General features: G+C 40.1%; 1 protein-coding gene across 2 annotated transcripts in view; it reads left to right on the forward strand.

The window, feature by feature from the left end:
* mpp2b (MAGUK p55 scaffold protein 2b) overlaps window positions 1-18,893 on the forward strand; it is a 68,878-nt gene extending 49,985 nt beyond the window's left edge. The window contains exons 3-13 of one of the 2 annotated variants that reach the window (XM_062056012.1): window positions 3,738-3,838; window positions 8,865-9,017; window positions 9,250-9,405; window positions 11,478-11,705; window positions 12,346-12,477; window positions 12,581-12,683; window positions 15,753-15,821; window positions 15,894-16,055; window positions 16,125-16,327; window positions 16,377-16,520; window positions 16,593-18,893. In XM_062056012.1, the coding sequence (XP_061911996.1) occupies window positions 3,738-3,838; window positions 8,865-9,017; window positions 9,250-9,405; window positions 11,478-11,705; window positions 12,346-12,477; window positions 12,581-12,683; window positions 15,753-15,821; window positions 15,894-16,055; window positions 16,125-16,327; window positions 16,377-16,520; window positions 16,593-16,769 (1,628 nt within the window). In that variant the 3' untranslated portion in view covers window positions 16,770-18,893. The remainder of the gene's footprint in view (window positions 1-3,737; window positions 3,839-8,864; window positions 9,018-9,249; window positions 9,406-11,477; window positions 11,706-12,345; window positions 12,478-12,580; window positions 12,684-15,752; window positions 15,822-15,893; window positions 16,056-16,124; window positions 16,328-16,376; window positions 16,521-16,592) is intronic. The other variant, XM_062056013.1, reaches the window with a different exon arrangement.
* The last annotated feature ends 384 nt before the right edge of the window (window positions 18,894-19,277 follow it).

Raw genomic sequence — 19,277 nt, forward strand, 5'->3', positions numbered from 1 at the left:
TAGATGAAAAATGTCTCATAATCCTCGCAAAGAAATGGGGTGGGGACATTTATTTATGTTTATATAATATTTAGAATGCATTAAAAAAAAATCAATTTGTTGTCATGTCTTTTATAATGGTTGTGAACGATAGGCAAAATTCCCAAAAAAGTGCAGTTCCCCTTTAAGCTAGATAGCTAGCTCCAGCGCCCCAGTTAATGAGCGTCACTGGCCTGTGAGTTTGTCAAAGTAAGGTTATCAATCCCGGTTTTACGATCATTTTAATTCGATACGGTAATCCTAACCACCGGGTGTTTTACCACGGTTTACTTGAGTTTTACATTACTATGGTTCCCATGTCCATCCATCCATTTTATACTGCTTATCCCGTTCGGGGTCGCGGGGGTGCTGGAGCCTATCTCAGCTGCATTTGTCCTGGAAAATTTGGAAAGTTACAATAGACAGGCTGTGATTTTCCTGTCTATAGTCGGAAATCCGTCTTTTTTATCTTTGTGAAATTATACAAAAATATTTTCCGTTTTTCTTCTTATTTCTGACCTACAATGTGTGTTAAAATCTTGATCCGTCTCTTTGCCATACTTGCCAACGACTACGGTTTTCCCGTAACAAATTCAGTATGTCCTCCTTGTCCCCCCACCAGGACCTGCGGCCCCCAGACCCCCGGCTTATTTTTAGTCTTTTTCATTAAGTTCAAATCACATGCCTGCATAGATGACCAACTTTCCAGTCATGGAAATTGGAAAAAAGGGGGAAAATAGTGTGGGAATATTTTAGTTTTAAACCTTTGGAACATAATTAGCATATCAACACTGAAGAGACAGTTTGCTGAATGTGATCGGAAGTTGTGTCAACAAAAAATCCAAAACAGCAAATTTGCATGCCCACTTGAATCAGTTTTTTCAACTGGTAAAAGACATAAAGATGCAGATCATTTGTACGGACAGTCTACACTCACTGAGGCGTTTCATGAATAAGGTCAGTTTAAACAAAACTGGGCACTTACAGAAAATTTGGTTCACTACATTGCCGAAGACATGCTCCCTACCCTTTAATACTGTTGAGAAACTGGCATTGCACAAAACGCTGAACATTTGACAAACATTTGTCATGTTATGTCATGATGATGTTTCCTCACTTGGAATCTACCAAGCTAAAGTATTTTTTGCAAATGGCCTTTTAATCAATCTGTGTACAGCTCTGGTAATGGGTACATTCGCACCCACCTGCACAAATGTACTTCAAAATGTAACATTCAAAATAAATATGACTTTTTTTTTGTTTACTAGGGCATGCATATTATGCATTGGTTTGACCATTTAAAATCAACGATAATAAAAAGGAGATGCTTGGAAATAGCATAAAAATGCTCCAAAAACTTGGAAAAACGCGATTCATAGCATTACTTTTTGGTGTAACCATCGTGAGCGTTCTGTTCAGGTATATTTATTTTATATTTTGATAAATCATCATATTTATGTATTACTAAATTGCTTTCGACATCTTATTTAGAATTGTAGTTGAAACTTTTACAACCTTGTGTTGCGCTCATGATGGCGTAACCAAACTAGATTTCATTTAATGATCTTATTTTGAATATTTGTTCCCTTTTTTTACATTTAGTATATTTAAATATTCATTTATAAACATTGAATACATTTCAAATATCAATAAAATGCAATTGCCTTCATCTTACAGGGTAATGTTTAGTTACACCAAGTCATGAGCGCAACACTAAGCTTCATCTCTTTGACTTGTAATATCTCTAATTCTGGTGGTGTTTTATGCTTTTTTCTTTTTGGAACATGTACTATACATATAATACAATAAAGTCCCATATAAAATTATGTTTCTAGCAATTCTTTAATTTTGCCTTTGAAAGTAACACTCCAATGTCCATTAGTGGAGCTGTACACCTAAAGTAACACTCCAATGTCCATTAGTGGAGCTGTACACTTCTGCTATTATTGTAGTATTTATTTTCAGTTAAGTAATGTAAAACTGTACATATGCCTTCATGTTCAATATTGAAGTGCAACTTTGTATGTCAGTACTTTATTTTGCCATTTTATTTGTTTATTTGAGGGTCTTCCAGTTCCTCCTTAACCGAGACACGTTTTTTTTTTTTTTTTAAATTCAAAAGCAAATTGTTGCTGACAGACGGAGTATATTTTATTGCTATTTATTTGTTGTATTTAACTTAATGGAGATTTAATAAAAGTGCTAATTCCAATTATAATGTTAAAATATACGAGAAATACAAGTTTATTGCATTTGAAAGGGTATACTTGCATTCTTATGCTTTATCATATCAGTGATTAATTTGCTCTCAAAACAGTGTTGCATCTTCAAGCAAAATTTGTTATCGGCCGAGGCCTACATGTTGTCCGATTTGTGCAATACATGCAACGAAAGTTACCCAAAAGTGAGGAAAAAAGCCTGGTACAGTGAGACCCAATGTGATTAAAGAGAATTATGCGGGCCGTCTAACTTGGCCTGCTGCTCTAATGTCTACTCTGCCAGGTGCAAATCTGGCCTTCCTCGTGCTGGAGGAGAGCTGGTTAAAAAAAGAAAATACTTCACTGTGGAAGACTCATGCAATTAGTCATTCCATTTATTTATGAAATAATTGTATGAGAGGGCGGAAGGACTGCGTTAATGATCAAGGTCATTAGCTCCAGTCTGGCTTCTATTTCCTCCTGAGTAGAATCCAAGATGTGAGTTGTGTCCTTTTTCTGGCTTTGAGGTCAAGATCAAAATGTGGCACCGAACGTGGCCTTTCTAAAAGCCTAGTACAGTATTTATTGGCTGAATACTTTTGTATATACTGAGAGAAAAACCTACATTGTGCTCTACACACATGGGTTTGAATCCCATTCTCGTCAGAAAAACATCTACTGTAATGTATGACGTTCAACAAATATTTATTTATATTGACTTCCTCTCATCCCGAGTGCTTTGATTGGTTTAGCATTGATGTGTAAGTCACATTTGGTCTGAGCCAGTTACTTGCTGTAAACATGGAATTATCCCAGTGTCAGATGCCTGATTAACACACCAACTCTGTTTTGATATTTCCTCTTGGCTGTAAGACTTGCAAGAAAATAAAACTATTTGTAATAAGCTCTTGTTATACCTTTCATTAGCCAGGAAACTTGTTCTACCCAAATTAACAGCGCATTCTGCTAGTTACTGCCAAGTGGTTTAATCCCTTTTGCTGACGACACAACACAGCCTTGTTAATACAAATAATAGGTTGACAAAATATAGCTCGATTGAAAACCTTCTAAACAGTGATATTAAAAAAAAAATGTTTTGGGGGGCCATATTTCCTTAAAGCCAATATTTAAAATATATAAATTCAATATGTTGTATATTCGAGAGAACCAGCGTCCTATACAGTCAATATTTGATTTTGTCAGAGTTTAAGGAGCGCCCTGCTGTTTTTAAGGACCTTCTGCAGTGTTTACTAGCAAGGTTAAAATGTCAATGCAAGGATCTGCTGCCAATGTGTTTACACTGATCCAAGTTCCTCTATACAACATGAGCACTCTAGTGTTTTTAGGAATTTGCTGGAAAAAAATGTTTGTCTTAAGTTTTGAACTGAACTCGGGGGACAGTATGGTGTCATTCCCTGGATGGATTTAGCCCTCGGACCACCAGTTGAATAACCTCGTTCTAAAGAAACCACTGTATGCCTCCAGTCTGTAATTTTTGCATGTTTTGTATTTTGTGTGTAGCCATGCATCAGGCCTTCGACACGCTGAGTGACAGCATCAGCTCCACCACCGCCAATGACCTGGACCTCATCTTCCTCAAAGGCATCATGGAGAGCCCCATGGTAAGAACAAAGTAGTGTTATGGTACTGATAATGTGTTGCTGATCATGGTGTATCTATTTGTGAACACCTAACTCTTTGTCTAACACGTCAAACTTACTTAGTTTTATTTTTTGACAAAGGTTGCATGGAAAGGGTATGACAGTAAAAATATTAGGACAAAAAGAGAGCAAAATATTTTTCCTAATGGCTGTCATTATAATGACATTGAAATGCTAGATAAGATAAATTCTAATTAGTGTACGAGTGAGCAGAAGATGAAACATGTCGCTTTAAAATGCAATTAAACAAAAATAGCCATGAGTCACACATTTGTTTGTATTGCAACCTGGACTCGTGGATTTTGAACAAGGAAGCTCCCTTTATTGTTGACAAATCAAAGTTGACCAAAATGTGTCAAATCCAATTAGTTTAAAGCATTTAGTAGCATATTCGCACAAATGACATATCTGCTTTGAAGAACATTCCCAAATCTGTTTTCTTTTGGCGTAATCTCATTTTGAGTAATACGGCTCATAACGTGCTTTCAAATTCACATGAAAGAGTGAAGATTTAATTTTTTGGCCCCATCTTTATGATATAAAGGTGGAAAAATGAAAGTCTAGCAGTAGCAGACTTCTAGGTGGTACTTCTCTAATATTGTGGTTTAAAAAGCCCTTTTGAGCAAATTAAGAATTGGTGCATCGAAAACATAGCAGTGTTTCTCCTGATTTGGTTGTATTTGTTCTATTCAACACATGTCCATGCTAGTGTTGCACAATTAAAAACAGGAATTCTATTGACTTTGAATTACATAGCTGCTGAAGCTAGCTAATAGTAAAGATGCCATACTGACTTGTGTAGATTTTTCTTCCAGGGTTATACACACTCTTGACCTCAGTGGTGGATCCATAAACACTTAACAGGCTGTAAATCGGTCTGTGCTAGCAAAGCACTCGTAGCCAGAAAGATCAAGAGCAATCCTTCCTGTATATGTACAGTGAATTGGATTGATTGCACCAGGCTCACTGTAGAATGAAGCAATCAGTTCAATCTGTAACTATACACAGAATAGTAGTGATGATTCAACTCACTATAACCTCTAATTGACATCATGCATAAGGTAATAGAGACATTTCATATAAAACGTTACTGAGACAAAGTATGTGTGTGTGTGTGTGTGTGTGTGTGTGTGTGTGTGTGTGTGTGTGTGTGTGTGTGTGTGTGTGTGTGTGTGTGTGTGTGTGTGTGTGTGTGTGTGTGTGTGTGTGTGTGTGTGTGTGTGTGTGTGTGTGTGTGTGTGTGTGTGTGTGTGTGTGTGTGTGTGTGTGTGTGTGTGTGTGTGTGTGTGTGTGTGTGTGTGTGTGTGTGTGTGTGTGTGTGTGTGTGTGTGTGTGTGTGTGTGTGTGTGTGTGTGTGTGTGTGTGTGCGTGCGTGCGTGCGTGCGTGCGTGCGTGCGTGTGTGTGCATATTAGGGCTGCAACAACGAATCGATTAAAATCGATTATAAAAATAGTTGGTGATTAATTTAGTCATCGATTTGTTGGATCTATGCTATGCGCATGCGCACAGGCAATTTTTTAATTTTTATTTTTATAAACCTTTATTTATAAACTGTAACATGTACAAACAGCTGAGAAACAATAATCAAAATAAGTATGGTGCCAGTATGCTGTTTTTTTCCAATAAAATACTGGAAAGGATAGAAATATAGTTTGTCTCTTTTATCCGATTATTAATCGATTAATCGAAGTAATAATAGACAGATTAATCGATGATCAAATTAATCGTTAGTTGCAGCCCTAATATATATATATATATATATATATATATATATATATATATATATATATATGTATATGAAACTGTTATCTCCATGAAGAGTGCTTCATATTCGTGCCACCATGTTGTCCAAGAGCCAAGCACTGACAGATTGCTCTAGCAGGTTACACTGAAATGTGCCAAAACACTAAATCAGCAAGTGTGTGCCAATACACTGAGAGGCTGATATGAAAATATTTTTTTCTAAAGGTTGCAGTACATGTAATGAACTTTGTATACTTTTTTTGCACCATATATTTTATATTATGCATATCTAAGGTCTTGTTTACACCTAAAACATTTTAGACAAATAATTTACGTCCAAAGGGGACCTGTGATGAATTTTGCCTTTTCTGACTAATAAGTGTTACTAAGTTGGATACTTGTGTTAAACAATGCCAAAGCATCAAATCATAAGGTTCATGCTTTTTGGCGTGCGCTTGCACACAGTTTTGGATGCCTGTGTTCGTGGGGTTTTGCAGTTTGGCTACATTGTGACGTCACAGCGAGGTGGACATACAAAAACCAGTGAAGTTGGTATGTTGTGTAAATCGTAAATAAAAACAGAATACAATGATTTGCAAATGCTTTTCCACTCCTATTCAATTGAATGGACTGCAAAGACAAGATATTTAATGTTCGAAATGAGAAACTTTAATTTTTTTTGGAAATAATCATTAACTTATAATTTAATGTTAAAGTTAAAAGTTAAAGTACCAATGATTGTCACACACACACTAGGTGTGGTGAAATTTGTCCTCTGCATTTGACCCATCCCCTTGATCACCCCCTGGGAGGTGAGGGGAGCAGTGGTCAGCAGCATAGCCGCGCCCGGGAATCATTTTTGGTGATTTAACCCCCAATTCCAACCCTTGATGCTGAGTGCCAAGCAGGGAGGTAATGGGTCCCATTTTTATAGTCTTTGGTATGACCCGGCCGGGGTTTGAACTCACAAACTACCGATCTCAGGGCGGACACTCTAACCACTAGGCCACTAATGGTAGCAACACATTGCAAAAAAAGTTGACACGGGCATTTTTACCACTTTGTTACATGGCCTTTCCTTTTAACAACACTCAGTAAACATCAGGGAACTGAGGAGACCAATTTTCAGGTGGAATCCCTCCCCATTCTTGCTTGATGTACAGCTTAAGTTGTTCAACAGTCAGGGGTCTTTGTTGTCGTTTTTTTACGCTTCATAATGCGCCACACATTTTCAATGGGAGATAGGTCTGGTCTACAGGCAGGCCAGTCTAGTACCCGCACTCTTTTACTATGAAGCCACCCTGTTGTAACACGTACAGAATGTGGCTTGGCATTGTCTTGCTGAAATAAGCATGAAAAAGTTGTTGCTTGGATGGCAACATATTTTGCTCCAAAACCTGTATGTACCTTTCAGCAATAATTGTGCCTTCACAGATGTGTAAGTTACCCATGCCTTGTGCACTAATACACCCCCATACCATCACAGAGGCTGGCTTTTCAACTTTGCGCCTATAACAATCCGGATGGTTATTTTCCTCTTTGTTCTGGAGGACACGATGTCCACAGTTTCCAAAAACAATTTGAAATGTGGACTCGTCAGACCACAGAACATTTTTCCACTTTGCATCAGACCATCTTCGATGAGCTCGGGCCCAGCAAAGCCGGCGGTGTTTCTGGGTGTTGATGATAAGTGGCTTTGCATAGTAGAGTTTTAACTTGCACTTACAGATGCAGCAACGAACTGTAGTTACTGACAGTGGTTTTCTGAAGCGCACCTGGTGATATCCTTACACACTGATTTGGTTTTTGATGCAGTAACGCCTGAGGGATCGAAGGTGACGGGCATTCAATGTTGGTTTTCGGCCTTGCTGGGATTTCCCCAGGTTCTCTGAAAGTTTTGATGATATTACGGACGGTAGATGGTGAAATCCCTAAATTCCTTGCAATAGCTGGTTGAGAAATGTTGTTTTTAAACTGTTCGACAATTTGCTCACGCATTTGTTTACAAAGTGGTGACCCTCGCCCCATCCTTGTTTGTGAATGACTGAGCATTTCATGGAAGCTGCTTTTATACCCAATCATGGCACCCACCTGTTCCCAGTTAGCCTGTTCACCTGTGGGATGTTCCAAATAAGTGTTTGAGGAGCATTCCTCAACTTTTCCAGTTTTTTTTGCCACTTGTGCCAGGTTTTTTTTAACTATGTTGCAGGCATCAAATTCCAAATGAGCTAATATCTGCAAAAAATAACAAAGTTTACCAGTTTGAACGTTAAGTATCTTGTCTTTGCAGTCTATTCAATTGAATATAGGTTGAAAAGGATTTGCAAATCATTGTATTCTGTTTTTATTTACGATTTACACACGGTGCCAACTTCACTGGTTTTGGGTTTTGTACTTATTTAGACATTAAGTCAATCTCTTAGCCAGAGCTACTGGCTAAGAGCTAAGCGCTCTTCTTCAGGCTGTGAGGAAACACACAAAAAGGTAGGATTAACTATTATTTTAATTTAATTGTGGCATGCGCATAGTAACAGCAGCATGCTGCTAAAAGCAGATTTTTTAAAATACACTCTTATCAATCAATCAGCGAGTCTGTAGGTGTACCTAATGTTGTGATCGAGTGAATCTGTATATTTATGGGAAAAAAAAGCTGCGACAACTTCAACATGTATTTTTAAACAGTGTACATTTTAGAGATAAATTATGATACTTTTAGATATGGTATGGCGTGGTTTCATTTGCAATCTAGGAACGCTGCCGCAATCAAACGTCTTGCAGATGGACTGAAAAAAAAGGGTTATAAAAGTGACTGTGGAGTAAAATGTAGGCAAGAGTTACACCAAAGCATATCCAATGCCTATTATCTGGACAAGGAAGTGTTTTTTTATGTGATTAAAGTCATCATAGGTCCCCTTTAAAGAATAACTGCTGATGGCCCTGGATCTATATAGTAGTTCCTTGGCTGGGGAGGAGAGGAAAGTAAAAAATAAATCCACTCACTGAAATATTGATATGTCACAGAACATACTGATTAAAACTAGGATAAAAAAAGCCCTTTATGTTTTTGTGCTGTCGGTTGTTGGTTTTGATAATGCCAAATGCCTTTTGTTGTTTCACTGTTACTGAATGAAAAACCGCAGACAAAGTCTAAAAACTTACAATCTAGAATTGACACTATCCTATTGTAATGCTGGTACTTTTTTCAAATCATGCACCATCTGCTTTCTCCTCATGAAAACCAAGGCTAATGAGCGCTTTGAAGAGCCCAAGCTTGAGGCAGTGAGGGAGAACAACGTGGAGCTGGTCCAGGACATCCTCAAGGAGCTCAGTCCTCTGGCACACAGGAGCCACACAGCCGACGAGCTGCTCCGTATCTTGAAGGAGCCCCATTTTCAGGTTGTTAAACATAGGCTCTAAATCTCACTGCAAACTCAGAATGAAGAGGCATTCAGGTCTGAGTGGAGATTAGGCTTAATGGTGAATGCTGGGCCACTATCAATATAATTGATTTGCAGCTCCAGTGGGCTTCACAGTGATGTGAGCATGGGTTTGAGCGTCTTATATGTTCACTGAAGCATGATGTTGTCTTTATTTGATGGTTACGACATTGTCATCTATTTTCTGACAGTCTCTCCTGGAGACCCATGACTCTGTAGCTTCTAAAAACTATGAGACTCCTCCTCCAAGCCCCTGTGCCTTCATGGATGCAGCTCTCAACAACCAACCTGTCCCACCTGACGCCGTCAGGATGGTGGGCATCCGAAAGGTGTCTGGTGAGCACCTGGTAGGTTTGATTGATTGTATTTTCGAAGCAACTCATGCACTACAGCGTGAAGTCTTGTTTTGGCCTTGTTTAAAAGAAGAAAAAAGATACCTCAAAACAATAAAACGCAGAGGATATATCTGCAGTCAGTTCATTAGCTAGTGCAGGGGTGGCCAACCAGTCAGAGACTAAGAGACACTTTTTTTTTTTTTTACTGTGTTACTGCAAGGAGCCGCATCCTACACATGGGCACACATGAACATCACCCCATCCCTTCCTCACACACACACACACACACACACACACACACACACACACACACACACACACACACACACACACACACACACACACACACACACACACACACACACACACACACACACACACAGACCTCTGCTCAGCCAGATTTATTGTAAATGTCACACACCAACATGACTCCTACAGTACCAAGACCACAGGCCAGTTATTTTCAACAATTAACATTGTGTGCACTGTCTCACACACACACAAACTCTCAGTTCAACCAAGTCCACAAACAAAAATGTAATATTTATATAAGCTTTGAAATGCGCTAATGACGCCTGACATATAAGGCTGAATGGCTTGCCATTACGTTCAACAAAAAAATATAAGCTCTCCCACTCTGTTAAAAATGTCCTGTGTTATTCTTCATATTTTCGTTTTGCTGTGCTTTGTTTCCCTGCCATTTTGAGAGCGAATTTGTCACAAATTGTTTACTACTGTGATCTCACGCACATGCACGTTTGACGACACTCAAACCGGCTTCTTCTTCTTATGTTAGACTGACCATATGTCCTCTTTTCCCCGGACGTGTCCTCTTTTGCGGCTCTGTCCGGGCGGGGTTTCTTAAATGCCTCAAATGTCCGTGGAGTTAGGGTTGCCTGTATTTTCAATGTACGTCCAGGGTTAAGAACGGGTTAAAAACAAAACAAATTGTGGAGGCGAGTGCACGCAGCAGCATTCGTGAGGGAGGGGCAGATCATTACAAAGCACAAAACAGCTGTGCAGGGCGAGAGCTCGTCTGCTGTGTTTTGTTGAAATATAATTAACTTGTTTTGAGGCATTATTTATGTTTACATTGTATACAAGAGGTTATTTGGAATATTTATACCTCTGCACTTTTTCTAAAACTGTGAATGTTACAGAATATAAGTGTGACTTCTTTTGTTATACTGTCAAGCAGTGTTGGCGTTACCGCACTTTGTGTGTCTTTTTACGCATTGAAATCAGAAAGGACGCGCAATTCCTGAAGGCCGCGCGTCACCCGGACGCAGATTTTTTTTTTTTACCTACCGCCCGGTTTGCTTGTTTTTTTATTGTCTCGATTATCGTTTTCCGTCAGTGTTTTCTTTTGTTTATATTTGCCGGGTCAAATTTTCGTCCCCGTTTATTGCGTTTTTATTGGTCATAAATTTTGATTCGCTGAAAGTTTTATCAATGACAAACACTGCCTCAGTTTGCACTCAGACAAGTTTACCATGAGGGGCTGTCAAAATAAAGACTTCATGGTAAACACTAAGGCACTAATATAATACACCTTTCCTGCTTCCGGCTCCCAGACCGTAGTAGAGGAGCGCAGGGGAGACGTTCCTCCAGGGCCGATGTACTTCGGGGGTAACACCCTTTGCTTTACCCGGCAGTGGGTCTTTACAGCTCCGGACTCGAGGGTGAATGACGAGGCCGGCGGTTTGTTGCAACTTTGTGACTTTATTGGTGTCTTGCACACAGCCATCCACCAAGCTACTAGCACCTGCAGGCACTCACTGTTACCGCTCCTTCACCTCTCTCGCCCACCCACTCACTGACGTCACTCACCTCACATGCTGTCATATCTTAAAGGGCCACACACACACACACATACGCTACTCTCATAACAGAGTTAAGAGCCGCATGAAACCAGCCAAAGAGCCGCATGAGGCTCCCGAGCCACGGGTTGGCCAGGTCTGAGCTAGTGGATCAATAGCCAATGTCATTGCCAAGTGCAGCCTTTGTTCTGTTTTAACTTCAAATACTTAGTTTAGCAAGTAGTCATATAATTTTGTTTGGCATTTAAACATTTTTGTGCACAGGGAGTAACATTTCGAGTGGAGAGTGGCGAGTTGGTGATCGCCAGAATCCTCCATGGAGGCATGATTGACCAGCAAGGTCTGCTCCATGTGGGGGACATCATTAAGGAGGTGAATGGCAAGGAGGTGGGGAACGACCCCAAAGTGCTACAGGAGATGCTGAAGCAGGCGAGTGGAAGCGTGGTGCTGAAGATCCTGCCCAGCTATCAGGAGCCACACACACCCAGACAGGTCAGTTCACATGAAAACATGAAAAAAGAGGTCAACAAGGAATTTGTTAATGTAACTGGAGTTGGAAAAAAACTCCATGGACTCTATTTTAGTTCCTGAAAAAGCCCTAATTTAGCTTACCCACCCAGTCAAGTCTGTAACATTGTTTCAACTGGCTTGTTGAAACACAGGCATGTTTTTTTAACATTAATAAGTCACTCGAGTATGAGAAAGGGCGTCAAGTGCAGAGGGGGCAGAGAATGGTTTCCATGGGTACGTATTTGGGCTCTATTTATCCATCCATCTCTCTCTCCCCGTGTTAAGTCTCTCCTTGTGGTGTCAGTGAAGGTTGTAGTTTGGGCTTTGGTTTATGAGCTGTAAGCTCTGACAGAGTGTAGACTGGGGTGTTTATGGATGTTTTATAATGATGGACACCAGATCATTGATGTGTCATGCATAGCAAAAGAGGGCTATGTTTGCATCTCACTGAGCGTTATTTATCTTATTTCCCTCTCATGTGGCTAAAGAAGGTCATCTAAATGTTAGCAACACCTCTAATGATATAGTAGAGTTCCACAATATAACAAAGTGTGACGTCCATAGTGGTTTATATGCCTATTCGTTTTGAATCTTCTTGTAATTCTCATACCTTTCACTCCAGGCCTTTGTTAAGTGTCACTTTGACTACGACCCATCCCACGATAACCTGATTCCCTGTAAAGAAGCAGGGCTTGGATTCTGCAGTGGCGACATTCTGCAAATATTCAACCAGGAAGACCTCAACTGGTGGCAGGTCAGAAGAGCCTCGCACACAAACATGCACTAAGATATTCAGAACAGAGGAGTTTAGGGTCTGGTTGACCTGTTTTTCTCAGTTTGATGTGTTTCCATCCTAGGCCTGCCACATCCAGGGAGGTAGTGCAGGTTTAATTCCAAGTCAGCTCCTTGAGGAGAAGAGGAAAGCCTTTGTGAAAAGAGATCTGGAGCTTGTTACTACAGGTACAGTACCACAGACGACAAAGGAAAGGGGAGAGAAAAACTCCCAATTATGCAGATTTGACCCAATGCTGCATAAACACACCGGCACCAAAGACAACATCTGTTTCTCTCGGTATCATGCACGCATCTCATCCTGTCACCTCTACAGTCTGCCTGTGAGCGCTGGGGTACTGGTAATGAGAACAGCATGACTTTCAATGTGGCCTGGTCCAAGCTGCTGCTTATTAAACTTCACAATCACTTTTGATTGGAACGTCAGCAATCGAAAAGAAATACAACAGTACATTTAATTTGCATCCATGTGCTCTGTGCAGTTCTTGACAGATACAAAAGCTGGGGTGAGGCACAGTATTGCCCTTCAATCATAAGGACAACAAAGATCATCATTGCAAATTTTATGATATACCAACACAATTGTTGTGTTTTCTTATTAAAAATACCATCACTGTCGTCTGTCTACCATCACTGTCGTCTGTCTATCTGTGTTGGCCCTGTGATGAGGTGGCGACTTGTCCAGGGTGTACCCCGCCTTCCGCCCCAATGCAGCTGAGATAGGCTCCAGCACCCCCCGCAACCCCAAAAGGGACAAGCGGTAGAAAATGGATGGATGGATGTCCAAATGTTTCATAATTGTAAGCTATACAGGTCACCTCTTTATATATGTCTTTACAAAAGACACCCTCCCAACATAGCTAATATAATACGTATACATAATTGCCATAAAAGAGTATTCCTGACTGTTTCTGTATATTGTACAGTACAGTGCAGTTCAGGAATACTATTTCTTACATGTTAGCAGAACGTGTATATGCTGCCACCTAGTGGGAAATTATAATAAGACCTTGAGCTGTATAGTGGTCATCCATCCATCCATCCATTTTTTCTACTGCCTGTCCCTTCCGGGGGCAGGGAGGGGGTGCTGGAACCTATCTCAGCTGCACCTGAGCGGAAGGCAGGGTACACAAGTCGCACATATTGACAGACAACATGCACACGCTAGGGCCAATTAGTGTTGCCAATCATTTGGTTATTAATTTTTTCCAAAGGGGTAGTTGAAAAATAAAAAACAATATTAAGATTAAGATTAAAGTACCAATGATTGTCACACACACACTAGATGTGGTGAAATTTGTCCTCTGCATTTGTCCCATCCCCTTGGGGAGCAGTGGGCAGCAGCGGCGCCGCGCCCGGGAATCATTTTGGTGATTTAACCCCCAACTCCAACCCTTTGTTGCTGAGTGCCAAGCAGGGAGGTTATGGGTCCCATTTTATAGTCTTTGGTATGACTCGGCTGGGATTTGAACTACAACCTACCGATCTCAGGGCGGACACTCTAATATAAATCCAATTTCTCTGTCTCAAACACCAACAAATATTAACACTGTGTAGAGAATAGTTACTTTTTTCATGCAGAAAACTCACTTTTCCGTTTTTATTGAAGGCTCTTGATGTCAAAGACAGAGATGAGTAGGGAGGGAGAAAGAGAAGAGAAGGAAGAGCCCGGACGCCACCTTTGTGCTTTGCTACTAGTTTGTCCTTGAATTCAATAGTGTGTTTCTCCTTATTAGACAAACCAAACAGTCCAGTTGCGATCGATTGAATGCCCCGAAAATAAAATGACCTGGATGAATGAGAACATCCATAAACATTGTTCTGGCACTCTTATTGTAACCAAGAACACAGCTGTCCACTCATCTGACTTTGTTTACCTCAACTGATCACACACGCATGTGCCAGACAAATTGCTCGATTGTTTGACAAGGGGTCGGAAACTTTTTGCATCAAAAGAGCCATGTGGCCCTGTTTCCACCTGACTCAAAACCCACTTGGAGCCACAAAATTTGACCACTAAATTGAAGGTAACGCCACATATAGTTTTTTTAAACAGATTTTGCATGGTTCCCTAAGTGACGAGCTCCAGCTGTTGCCTCCTGGCTAGTCATGTTTCTTAAGATTCACTTTTGCGTAATTATTCTTCTATTGTGCTGCCAGTAGTAGTGGTATATTTTTCTCCTATACCAAGTATTTCCATGGTGTACAGCCCACCTTTGCCTTCTCCACCATTAATATTTGCAATAAAAATGTTAAAGCACATGAAGGAACAGCATAGTGACTACAGTACACAGAAGCATAAACCAGCTGGAGCCACAACTGAAAGATTAAAAACGCCAAAGGTTGCAGAGCCTTGGGATAGCAATTTGGTGCGTTCAGTGACACTTGCAGACTCGAAACATGACTCCAAGGCTCTTGTTGACTTTGATTAGACTATTACTGCATGCTACTACTTTATTTGGCTCTAAAGTGAGTTATTTCGCAACCCTACTCAATAAAAAAAGCACACAGATTGAGTTGACCAATGTGTGTTTAATTGTATTAAAACCAAGACAGTGTATGGAAACTGATTCGTATTTTTGGTGAAAAAAATGTTGGAATTAAAACTGAGGGCACATTGTATATTTTATATATATTTAAAAATGTTTTTTTTAATAATAATTGTATTTATTATTTTTATATCTGTCCTGTCCTGTGGCGATGTAGATGCTCATATCTGCTGTACAGAGTTACTTTCCTAAAGAGAAGTATTTTCTCTTGTTGCCCTATTTATATTTTACATTATTATATGTTTAAATATATTTAGTAGCAGGAGGGGATAGAAAGAAGGGAAAACAAGAAGAAACAAGAAGACACGGGGAAATTGCGGGGACAAGACAGAGAGAGACAATAACATAAAAACAACGGAACTACATTAGCAAGTAGGATTTATGCAAATATACCAAAGATGATAAAGAACACATTAGTAATAACACTAATGACAATGGACTACAATGGAGCAATGATAATACCAATAGAGATAATATAAAAACCAATTACCTCTATTCTCAACATATAATCGCTTCAAATGCAACAATACATACTGTACATATGATTACTTGAATAGCAAAAGAAAGGAGATAAAAAGGAGGGGGAAAGAGGAGCAGACTATATTAACCTTTTCCATTGTTATGCTAAAAATAGGTTTGCACATTGTACTAAAATATCAAGAGTTCATTGAGTTGGTGTCACTTTCAGGTCCTCTGTGTGCTGGAATGGGTGGCAAGAAGAAGAAAAAGATGATGTATTTAACCACTAAGAATGCAGGTACTTGAATCCACCTTTTAGTAAACCCTTCTCAAAGTATCAGATCCCTAATTAATGGCGTTTCTGACAAAGAATTTGATCGTCACGAGTTGCGAATCTATGAAGAGGTCGCCAAGGTGCCGCCGTTCAGGAGGAAGACGTTGGTCCTGATTGGTGCCCAGGGCGTTGGCCGTCGCAGTCTAAAGAACAAGCTGCTGGTGTTGGATCCCCAGCGTTATGGCACCACCATCCCTTGTGAGTGCAGGTACACATTTCACTTTGTCTACAACCTACATTTCATCTGTGATCTTTTTCTCTCTCCAGTCACCTCCAGGAAGCCAAAGGTAGACGAGAAGGACGGTCAGATGTACTCCTTCATGACACGCAGCGAGATGGAGTGTGACATCAAAAACGGCCGTTTCTTGGAACATGGCGAGTACGACGGGAACTTGTATGGTACGAAAATCAACTCCATACAAGAGGTGACAGAAACAGGGAAGATTTGCATCCTGGATGTCAATCCCCAGGTAATAGAATCACTTCAATGCCACAGTGATGCAACAATGCATGTAAAAGTATACGTTCCTAAAGGCTCTCAAAGTCCTGCGGACGTCAGAGTTCTTGCCCTACGTTGTTTTCATTGAGGCGCCTGATTTTGAGGTCCTCAAAGCCATGAACAAATCAGCAATCGAGTCTGGAGTGGTCACTAAACAGTTAACGGTGAGTGGCCAAGTTTGTAGTGAGTCAGACTTGTGAGCACTAACAAGATGTCCTGTTGTCCCCCTTTCATAGGACTCCGAGCTCAAGAGGACGGTGGATGAGAGCGAGCGCATTAAGAGGGCCTACGGACATTACTTTGACCTCTGTATCGTAAACGATGGCCTAGAAGCAACCTTCCGAAATCTACGGGCCGCCATGGAAAAACTGTTTAACGAGCAGCAGTGGGTGCCTGTCAACTGGGTGTTTTGAAGAATGGCGGACGATTTAACCCCCACGGCGCCGTCCAAGTGGGTGTTTTTGAACTTGGTGTTGTATTTAATTTGTAATACTTCTGTTGATTTTGGAACTGTTCTAGAGCTAACGGGGTTTAGTGCAATGGTGAGAGTGGGTGTGTTGTTATGGAACTAGATATAGAATAGGGATGGGCATAAAAAGCAAACCATTGGTCAGTTGTGAAGATTTTATTGTCTAAGCAATTGAGGCAAAGTGGAATGCACTGCTTAACCACTAGAGGCGCTGTTGATTCAGTTTACTGTACTTTAATCCTTAAAGCTGGGGTACTTGAATCTTGTGTCACCAGGCAGAATTCTAACTGTAAATCCCGCCCCTGACACTACGCACCTTTCTGATAGTCCCTCCTAGTCTCCTAGAGACTGTAGGTGCACACGCATAGCTTGTTGACAGTCTTAAGTTGCATTGAAGGATGTCCTAGTTCCTATTTTGGTGCAGACTATCTGTTACACACGTCACCATGCAAAAGTATACACCAAATATAGGACAAATTGAACAATTGGTTACCTGTCTAGAAGGAAAACAGCCACTTGCGTGACCAAAGTTAGTCCAAGACCGGCCCGCAATGCCCTCCATCTTGAATGCGCCGGACCAATATTTATCGGTTTGGCTCATCTTAGATTTATTTTTATAGATCTACAGCGTCTTTCTTTTCTTACTCGGATTTCCTTTTTGTTTTGTTTTTATCAGTATATGCTGTAACAGCAAGCACAGGTATTGCGGTCTTTCCAGGTGGTGTTAGGCAGCCATGCTTTACTGCAAACAAGCTTGCTTCACTATATATCGCGTCAGCCAAAGAGGAGGCTCACCCCTCCTTTCTCTAAATCTTGTGGTTGGATCTGGAGGGGTTGATCGCCACTAAAATACTTAATTATAAGAAACAGACAGCACACAGATGTACGATTTTTTCTGAAATAATTACTGTTACGATATACTATATGATGCTAATATGATTTTTTTTTAAAGTAAAATAATATAACTCGGGTACCCCAGCTTTAAGGCTCCTTAAAATATAAATTAAAATGTGTACCTTTAGGCCCAAAAATGTAACATAAAAACATTACTTTTCACTTTTGCCACATCAGATCTTTTCACCAGACATAACTGTCAACCTTCCCGTTTTGGCCGGGTAATCACATTATTTGTATTACTTTCTCCCGGTCACCTTTTCTCCCCCTGGATTTTGTCAACATGAAAAATGGAATGCTCAACAATACTGCTGCTACCACAGCGGGTCCACTCGGCACCTCAAAAGGTGGGCTGGTGACAGCTGCACGGCAAGTTACATTCAATAAAATCAACAACGCCAGAGAGATGGATGGACATCTCTGACAAAAATCCAAACTTTGAGTAAATACTTTGACAAATAAATCATAGGAAACTATTATCTTTCTCCAAAGAAGAGCAGGCAGCTGCTCACACTTCCTGCTTTCTGTAACATTGAAGGAGAAAAGACAGAAAAATATATTTCAAATATAAGTGCCAGATTTGTTTTTATTTTCATTTATGTAAAGTTACATGGTTCTTTGTTAGAAGCCTCATATTCCATCTGACCGATGTGTTTGTCAATGTTCAGTGACACTATTGTGATAGAAGGGACAAGGATTCAAATCCCCTCCAGCACATTAAGGGCCTGATTTACCAAAGGTTTGCGTGGGCTAAAACACGTGCAAACTTGATTGCACATTTCATAGATTCGCTTTGCGTGTGCTAAGAGGATTGCGTCTGTTCAATGAGCAGAATAAGGTGTGCAATCCATTTTGCATCTCTGTCTTCATTAAAATGCAAAATATATGTTGATCATCAAAACACCCACAATATTGGGAGGAGAAAATGCAAATATTATACAGCAATGTGATTCATCAACACTCATCACCGTTTTGGGAGCACTATTTAGCTTGTTTGAAAAGGACGTGCAAACTGACAGTTCCACACAAAGCTGTGAGAGGGCTGTTGGCGCTGCAAAGACACAGAGAATTCCTCATCCTGTGTGTAAATTTTAACATATTTAAACAGTCAAAAATAAAAAAATATCAGACATCTATTCAGCAACAGCCTTTTATAATTTCATAGCTGCTAGATTACCTTAGGGGCTGATAAAATTGAATTCAGTACATGCATCTTTTTTTAATGAAGTATTTTTCACATTATTAGTGCAGCCTCCCTGTCAAAAAAAGGGGTATCTATGGAGACACCACACAACACATCCACTTGATACATGGTATTTTATACATTGCTCATGCTCTTTAGTGTGAGGTATTTGGATCTTAGTAAATCAGGACTTATGTATTTATTTTATTGAATTAACATCAATTTGTGATGAAAATCCCATACTTTTACCAATTTTCTCAAGATATCCCATATTTTGCATTGCAAATGTTGACAGGTATACTTCTTGCTTCCCATTGTAATAAGTAATGTGTAAACATAGTCAAATGCCCATCCATACTATCAAGTAGTATTTTA

Source organism: Entelurus aequoreus, linkage group LG08, assembly GCF_033978785.1.
Source record: "Entelurus aequoreus isolate RoL-2023_Sb linkage group LG08, RoL_Eaeq_v1.1, whole genome shotgun sequence".
In the NCBI taxonomy this organism is placed as follows: Eukaryota; Metazoa; Chordata; class Actinopteri; order Syngnathiformes; family Syngnathidae; genus Entelurus; species Entelurus aequoreus.